At 36.0% G+C, this 9,505-nt stretch overlaps 1 protein-coding gene across 1 annotated transcript in view; it reads right to left on the bottom strand.

Annotated features, from left to right (window-relative positions):
• The window catches only part of LOC113226246 (clavesin-1-like), a 14,629-nt gene that overhangs the window by 1,793 nt on the left and 3,331 nt on the right, over positions 1-9,505 (bottom strand). Inside the window, exons 2-5 of the mRNA XM_026458807.1 lie at positions 8,340-8,484; positions 3,563-3,716; positions 2,011-2,115; positions 755-902 (exon numbers count right to left, since the gene is read on the bottom strand). Coding sequence (XP_026314592.1) covers positions 755-902; positions 2,011-2,115; positions 3,563-3,716; positions 8,340-8,472 — 540 coding nt within the window. The 5' untranslated portion in view covers positions 8,473-8,484. The remainder of the gene's footprint in view (positions 1-754; positions 903-2,010; positions 2,116-3,562; positions 3,717-8,339; positions 8,485-9,505) is intronic.

Below are 9,505 nucleotides of genomic sequence, written 5' to 3' on the forward strand. Positions count from 1 at the left end.
AATAGAATTTTAGAACTAGCCCACAAAACGTTCAGATTTAAATAGATATGTTTTAAATGTTTCTTACAATATTCTAAAGACGGTTTTATTTACGTGTAGACCATAAAATTTTACATTCAGAAATGTTAGATTCTTGGATTTCACATATTTTGAGATACAACACTATTGTAATAGCAGTGCGATATCATTGGGCAAGTACAGTCCACTTAAATAGAAGATTTCTAAAAGTAGACTAAGACCTTGTCTTAATTACCCGAGTTTAAAAGTTTGCTGAACGCAGTATAACCTGTCTGGTCTTCTGGAATCAATGGCCGCTCACAGGCCATGCAACACGCCTACGTAGAAAGTAATAGCAATAATTACACTGTTTCCTTTTGATATTATTATCATTGCAGACACTCGCAATTACGAGTATAATTTTTTAATCATTTTCTTATACACACGAATTATCATCTTTCTTAGATAATTACTTTTTAACCGACTTCAAAAAAGGAGATCCTTAATTCGACTGTGTTTTTTTAATGAATGTTATGCAATAACTCGATAATTTGTGAACCGATTATGATGATTATTTTTTTGTTGGAAAGAGGATACCTCAGAAATAGTCCCATTTAAATTTGAAGAAACTATTCCACCTCTAAACTGGCGTCGAACTATGAATGACTTTTGAGGTCGGTTTTTCAGTACTCTGTGCTGAGATTATATAAAGCCATAATTGTAGTACCAGTCTTCAATAAAAGCAAGAAAAACTGACCTGCAAGTAATACAAATAGTGTCGTACACTATTAAGATCTAACTTAGTGAGGTGTCCGAGACTCATGTTCTTTAGATCAAAGAGAATGATGAAGCCTGGCCATGAGCCTTCCTCGTACTGCCAGATGTCTATCACCATTATTACTGTCCTGGAACATTTAAAATTTCATGTGAATAGAATAGAAGCTCTGTAAAGTTCAAAATTGGTTAACTATAAACAATCTTAAGCCCTTTCCAAGGAAACAAAATGTGCTATGTTTACGCTGCCTAATGTAAAAAATGTAGCAACTGACATTAAACTTAATAATGAACAATTAGAATTGGAGGACACCACTGTCTTCTTGGGAATACAGCTGGACTCAAAACTTCAATGGAATCCACATATCGATACCAGAAGTATCAATATCGGCACTAGCTGGAAAGCTTAATTCTGCTATTTATGCCTTATGAAAAATCAGGCAACTTCTGATGTTGACACAGCCAGAACCGTTTGTTTCATGCTATCATACTTTATTTTGCAGAAGCGCGCAGTTAAAGAGATCTATAAATAGAGCTCACGTACCTCACTTAGGGAGATTTTTAATAAAATTGGCATATTGAGATTAATAGACGGAGTGACGTACATAATTTTAAAACTAGACATAAATGGAAGCTCGTGTTACCGAAGTTAAGACTTCAGAGCTTTTGTGGGTCAAGGTATACAGTATTATAATAAGATTCCAAAAGCTGTTTTGGACCTATCCTTTGATAAGTTCGAAAATCATGTAAAGACAACTTTACTAAAAACCTCTTTTAATATTACTCTGTTAGAGATAACATAAACGATAAGACAGTTTGGTTTTAAAAATTGTGTAAATGTGACTATTTCAAGCAATGATATTATACTCTGATTTCAAGTGTAATTTGGTGACCTACTGGATTTATATAACTGCCTCCGTAGCCGAACGGTTACCATACCGGACTGCCACGCAGAGGTCCCCGAGTTGGATTCGCGGGCCGGGAGAAATATTTGTATAGCCTACATTTATTTCTCTCGTGAGTTTGTAGTTGTCTATGTGTGTGTCCATGGCACCCGCGACACAGGGTTTCCCTAGTGCGGGGCTATGTTGAGTGTGTGCGTTATTACTATTATTATTATATAAATGTTCATGGGTGAAACAGTAATTTGTTGTAGCATTGCTTCATGTAGGTTTTTGTGACTGAATAACACCCCTACAAATTATTTGCATTAAATTAAATTAATGTTTGGTTACGTACTTGATAATATCGGGCAATAAGAAACTCTTCCAGTCGCTGTTCATAAACGTGGCGTACAATACTCCGTAGCCGTCGTTGGTGCGGCTTGGTAAAGGTGTCACTAATCTAAAACATTAACAGTAGGTTATTAACCCTTTCATGTATAGTACTTGAAATAGTAACGGACACAAAGAGTCACCACTTTTCTTGTCGTAGTGCTTATATTGATTTCTTATAAAATGTAAATCAATGAATTTTGTCAGTATGTTGTTGATACATCTCTATGGAAAAGCAGTAAGTGTAAACAACTACACAGAGAGGATGGAAAAACTTGGAAAATCGCATTGTAAACCCCTAGTTGGTTTTATAAGACGATATAGAGATTCATACTATCATATTGTGATGTTTAATTTTACAGTAATAGTAAGTACATTGTGTATTAAGGAGGGATAATAAGAAGTTACTAACGATTATAAGCTATTATAAGCCGAAGCCGATTCTTGTATGAATAAATATCATTCACAACCAAACTTAACAGCACAACAATTGTGAATTTCGAAATTGGCAAGGCTTTTTGTTTTTTTTTATCCACATATAGCCAGCTAGCTATTATTCCATAGTTAGTACAACTGGAACTAAAATGTAGAAAAGAACGCATAAGCCATGATGGATTGTAAAAAAATATTACAAAATTTTTATACATAAAATCTTAGAATAATAACGCATAGAAACCTAGCCCGCACACGCTAAGTGAGGCAAATTGAAGCGCGCCCAAAGGGCCTACACGAGCGGGCGGGTCTTCAGTGCTCAATGTCAACTTGCACCGCGAACAGCTCCAGAATTTTAGCTAAAAACGACGAAATGTGCGGTAAATGAGTGTAAAAATACGTCAGACAAACATAAAATAGATACTAACATCACATTCCACAAGGAAGTAACGCGTTTCAACTTGTATTTTTATATAAATATTCACTAAAACCGAAAATTAACCTAAAACTAGCCTACATGAATTTGATTTTTGCCTCACTTGTGATATGAAACTATCATTCTAAGCGTTATTATTCTAAGCATAAAATAATAAAAATAAGAAATTCTTAATAATAAATATTTAACTTAATAATGCCGATGACTTGAATTTACTGATGAACACAAATGCATTATCATTGTCATGACTCCACGTTTTCTGCTTATTTTATGACCGACTTGAAAAAGGAGGAGGTTCTTAATTTGACTGTACTCTTTTTGTGTGTATATTACGCGATTACTCTTTTTATTTTTTTCTCTTCTCTTTTTATTTGCGAACCGATTTTGGTGATTCTTTTTTGTTGGAAAGAGGGTACCTCAGTATTGGTCTCATTTAAATTTAAAGAAAATATTCTACCTCTAAGGGTGGCAAACTAGGCGATGAATCGGATATCGCGCACTTTCCGGTAACCGGTTTCAATTTCGATGGCAAATATATGTAATTCCACGAACTTTTGTGGTCGGGTTTTTTTATAAAAAAGTTAGAATTATAATTAATATGTCCGATGTACCTAAGTAATTGATGGAAGTAGTAAGAGGTCCTACTTACATAGACTTTAAAGCCGCGTCAATCCGATGGTCGACCTTACGATCCTTGAAGAAGTCCGTGAATAACGTTTTTAGCGTGAAGTTCAGGTCAAGCAGCTGCTTTGACACTTCGTAGCTGCGGTCGCAGCTGCGGTACGCAAGAATCAGGTCCATGTCTGGAATAAAAGTACAGTCATAGTAATATCGTTTACTGCATTATGTGGTAAAGAAGTAGGTCTTAATTATGTATTATATTATTGATATATTTGATTGACTGACCACTACTTGTGCTTATAAAGCCGAACACAGGCGTACCATTTGCTCGTAATTTCTTGTAAGGTGCCAACGTAACTAACGAGTACTGTACACGTTTGCACATCAAGCTATATACTTTTGTTCGACTATCATCGCCTCCATTCCAACGGAACAAGATCCGTTAATGTGTAGCGATGAGCTGTCGCCTGTACGTCAAATAATTATGAGTTTTTATAAAAAAAAGACCTCATATGTTCGTAGAGTTACATCTATTTGCCAAGTTTAATTGAAATCGGTTACCCGAAAGTGCGCGAAACCGGATTCATCCCCTAGTTTGCCACCCTTAGAGGTGCAATGTTTTGTTCAATTTTAAAATTAAGAACCTTTTTTGAAGTCAGTTTCAAAATAAACTGAAATCGTACAGGTATGACAGTGACAACGCTGTTCTGTGTGAATCAATAAATTCAAGTCAAGATCATCAACCCATTTAACGGCAGACCGCCTACCTCGGCGTTCACTTCTAAACATGGGTCTATCAAAGCAAGGATTAGCCATGCGCCAACCAATGCGCTGAAATCGTAAATTAACACACACATGCCCATCACACTGGAAACCTCCAACCCTTGTTAAAGGGCTTAAGGGAATCAACAAAAATATCGTCACGCTATCAGCCTGAGCGGGTCAGAAATATGTCCAAGCAATAAAAGTAAAAAAGACGTGCGTGTCGCATCTCTTTCCTACAAATTTCGGGTTCGAATACGGGATCTCTGAGTTTTCTGAATTTATGAGCAAAATTTAATTTGAAATTTACCGTGAGCTTTCCGGTGAAGGAAATCATCGTGAGAAAACCTGCACACATCTGCAAAGTAAACTGTCTCCGTGGCGGAACGGTAACCATGCCGGACTGTCACGCAGAAGCCGTTTGATACATTTGTATAGCTTACATTTATTTATCTCGTGAGTTTCGGTGTAATTTGTAGTTGTCTATGTGTGTGTCCATGACACCCGCGACACAGGGCTATGTTGAATATGTGCGTTATTATCATTAAAAAAAACTGCAAAGGAATTTAATGATGTGTGTGAAATTCTCTATTCGCATCGGACCCGCGTGAGAACTGCAACCCAAGCCCTCTTATTGTAAGAGGAGTCACAGCAATGGACTATAATCTTAGTGGTCATTGACTTACAATTATATGGACGTCGGGTCCGCGCTAAAAAGTGTCCGCACTTGTAAGGCGCTAAAATCGTATACAGAGCGCCGAACTCCGCTTTAGTCTTCATTTGTTCTACTGACAGCGCGATACTGCGATGACATTACAATTTAAATTTCGAATAGGTTGACTTGGGACATTTTTTTCGTGGTGTTTGTATTAGACCCGTCGTCCATTTATTTGTAAGTCAATGTTAGTGGTGCATGAAGAGAGGCTTCCCCATAAGTTCTTTTTTTATTAAGAGTTTAGGCTTGGATACAAGTCTTCGAGCCATGTCTTCGTTTAATTATCGGCATCCTCAGTAATATTTTCCATTGTGGTTCTAATACATTATGTTTATGACTTAGTTCACTTATTTGGGTTTTTTAAATTGTCTTAAGCGGCGGGAGATAATATTTATGTTTTCACTTTCACTTAAATCTCATTATCTTCTATCACTTTGAACAAGAACTTTGAATTCGTAATTATTGAAATTTTTAAGATAAAGTCTTTTGTAATTTGATTAAAAATAAGGAATAAATTTCTTAGTTTCTTCATCACTATTTCTTTCTTAGTTTTTTCTTCATAATATACTTCAAATTAAAATAATCTTTGTAAAGACTGTGGTTCTAACTTCAAAAGCCCCCATTTTTTCCCCCGGTAAGATCTACTACCCATGTTCCACATACGTCTGGCATATCCTGGCCAATTGGCAAATCCTTTCAGAACGATGGCAAAAGAAGATTTAATCGTACCTGAGAACTAAAGTTACGATTACAATGACAAATAAGGAAAAGCTAGCAGATTATATAGTTTATTTACATAGAATGCAACAGGTAACAATTATAGAGAACGACAATACGTGTCGCAATCAGGTTTCTGCGTTTCACTGTTTGACAGGTTAGAAAACGAACTTTGACAGGTTGTTTGATATCGCAAAGAAGATAGGAATTGTTCTAAAGCAATCACTCAACAAAAAGATAATTTTTTTTCAATATAACTTAATCTAATACAATAAAACAAATGTAAATAAAGCTATTATAGTATATTATAGTAAGCATTAAAAAGGGAAACTAAATTATACTTTATGAAGAATGCTATACATTTTAAGATTAGAAACTAATCTGAAATTGCGATGCCTAAACTAAGTAAATGTGTATCTGTATTTCAGGCATCTTTTTAGGCAAATTTCTTTATTACAGCTTAAAAGGAGATTTTCTATATTTAGAAATTAGATGTTAGAAATATGCTGATAAAATATTTACGAAAATTAATTGTGAATTTCCTACCAAAGCGCAGCAGTCTTTCATAATCATACATTGAAATATTTATTAATAATAAGATGGGACACAAAGAAAAAAATTCGGTCCGGCTGGACTCAAACCAGTGCCATCACCATACTGTGGCTGACACTCTTCCAACAGAGCTATGAAACGAACCAGCAGATCTTACGAATTGTTCTTTGTGCTCATTGCAGATCTTTGCTTTTGCTTTTTAACTTTTTTGCCGTAGCGCCATCTGTGCGAAATCTATGAAAGTTTTTCTTCATTCAGCAAGCCACTTTACAGCTACCAGCGGCTGACTGGGACATATCCACTTTAATAATTATTGTAATATTAAGTTTATTGAATGACACGATATTTTACTGATATTCAATTATTTTTTTGTGAAATTACTCCACTATAAGTTGTCATAATTTTAAATTTGTATTGAATTGAAATTACATACAGCTACCAGCCCTGGCTAGAGCTGTCGCTATTAACTTTAATTAAAATTATATTTAATTGATATTCGATTATGTTTTGTGAAATTACTCCACTAGTTTGTTATAATTATTAATACACAAATCAAACAGTTAAAAAAATATTTCGATCCGGCCGGATTCGACTGCGTCTGGGACGGTTTGCTAGACGATGTCAGTTCGAATCCGGCCGTATCGAAGGAATTTTTTCTAAGTGTTTGATCTTTATATTAATAATTATAACAAACTAGTGGCGTACTTTCCCAAAAAAATATTGAATATCAATTAAATACAAATTTAATTACAGTTAATAGCGATAGCTCTAGCCAGGGCTGGTAGCTGTAATGTTACCTAACTGGGTGACGAAATACTTTCATAGATTTCTCATAGATGGCGCCACAGCTGAAAAGTCGTTGAAAAACCAAATACAAAGACACGACAACAAACACATAGAAAAATTCGTGAAGTCCGCTGGTTCGTTCCGTTGCTTAGTTGGCATAGCATCTGGTAGAGTAAGTCGACGTCCAGGTGGGGCAGTACTTAAAATACTTGGGCCTCATCCTGGACGGTCGCTGGGATTTTGAGGAGCACTTCCGGCGCCTGGTTCCCCGGATCGATAGGGTGGCGGGTGCATTGCACTGGTTGCTGCCCAACCTGGGGGGCCCTTCAGAGGGAATTCGTCGTTTATAAGGTGGGGTGGTGCGTCTGTCTGGTCACACTGACTGATGGGCGTCCGGCGTTGCAGAGCCATGCTCAATGGCGTGCAGCGCCGCATGGCCATAAGGATCGCACGAGGATACCGCACCGTGTCCTTTGACGCGGCAACTGTCCTGGCGCGGTTTCCCCCGCTGGACATTCTGACATGCCGCAAAAGCAAAGTTCCTATAGTCTGTCTTTTTTATGATAGAGTAAAATGACAGTTCATTGCGCATAAGTGTTGCCCGCTTGCAAATAGCTAGTGATTGCAGTCGAAAACCTTACATCGACTATCGACTGAATGTTGGTTACGCTTATGAAATAAATAGCCAAACTTGGTCCATTTTAATCGTCATTATGCTTCCAACTGCTGGGCACAGGTTCATTTGAATTGTTAATCTTTGCAAATTCATACATATACTAAATTTAGCGGTATGTGTATAAAAAATACAAATAGGAGACATATGTTAAAGGTTTTCATTTGAATTTATACATAATCAAATCCGCATGTCGTTATCTATTAAAATATGTATGACTAAAATTGATTTCGATACTAATAGACCAACAGTCAAAATAAGAATAAAGAATACAGTAACGTAATTAGTAATCCTTAGAACGTGGTAACATTCACAAATCAGACATTTTTGGCAAGCTTTTACCTATTTTCACAATCTATCGATAAAATTGTCGACACAACGACATGACTATTTAAAATTTTACGAAAACTGGCAACCGTGCAAATGACATTTTACTTCAAAAAAGACAGACTGTAAACACACTTAAATAACCATTTTTTCTAGGCAATCTTTAAAAATACTGAAATTTTAGTTTCGCAGTTGGAAACCATTTTTTATTTTGTCTTCCTGGACTTGAACGATAGACCTATTATTAGATATTATTAAGTATGGACAAATTACCTGTGATATAATCGGCTGGAAGATGGGGCTGAGTCTTTAACCATTCTCTGAGCTTTCGTATATCCTCTGGAGTGATGCCCGTGTCCTTCTGGTACTCCTCCTCGAGAGGAAATGGTGACACTGCACTTGACATCGTCGCTTTTCGCTTTAAACAAATCTCGTTAATGTTTTTTTATTTTTTATTTACTTATTACATTGTGTACAGATATAATAACATCGTATGTACTGTGGCAGGGCGTTGCGATAAATTTATTAGATTTACATATCTATTGTAATCCAGCAATATGTACATATTGCCGGATTACTTTATTATAATAATATTAATATATCGATCGAACACGAACAATATCACAGGTCCGTCAGGATTCAAACCTGTGTGCCAAACTAGGGCCCCCGCTCCACAAACTGAAGGTTTTGAAGGGTAAGGTCGCTGTACATGGGACTTGTCAACTTTTGTCTCAGGGTGTTCAAAATTCATTATCTTGCATTGCAGTCTGCCTGCGTGGCGGACTGCTTTACAGGTAGTGAATGGGCCCTTTAAACTTAATCATAATGGTACTTTATTATTATCATGATTATCATTATTTGACGACCTCGGTGGCCTAGTGATTAACAATGCGGGCCCTAGATGAAGAGGCCCCGGGTTTAGAAGCGAAATTTTCTAAAGTGCTTCTAAATTAATCTGACACTCATAGTATAACTATAGTTATATAATATAGTTTCCCTAACTTGAGATAAATCATAAAATAAAGATGAAAAGTAGAATCAAATTTATTTGACATCAGAATTGTGCAGGTAGATACATAATAAATTAGAAATTAAATACAACACAAGAAACACAACTTGTTGCAGCGTATACAGCGTACAGAGAATTGGTCTTGATTCCTGCACTAGACTAAGCCTGTCTCGCAGGTAATCAATGTTTCCACGTTACAAGTTAGAAGTTAACAATTAGCGCAATACGAACACAATACCAAAGAAGTTTATCAATAAATTATTAGGAATAGTATGAACGAATCAAAATAAAGAAGGTAATAAAATACTTAATTAAACTTATTTTACATAATAAAGGAAAGGATTGACGAATACTATATCTTTACAAAGTTGATTATCGTGTGTGTGTGTGTGTGTGTGTGTGTGTGTGTGTGTGTGTGTGTGTGTGTGTG

The sequence above is a fragment of the Hyposmocoma kahamanoa genome, unplaced genomic scaffold (genome assembly GCF_003589595.1).
Source record: "Hyposmocoma kahamanoa isolate Upper Pololo Valley unplaced genomic scaffold, ASM358959v1 185, whole genome shotgun sequence".
NCBI lineage: Eukaryota > Metazoa > Arthropoda > Insecta > Lepidoptera > Cosmopterigidae > Hyposmocoma > Hyposmocoma kahamanoa.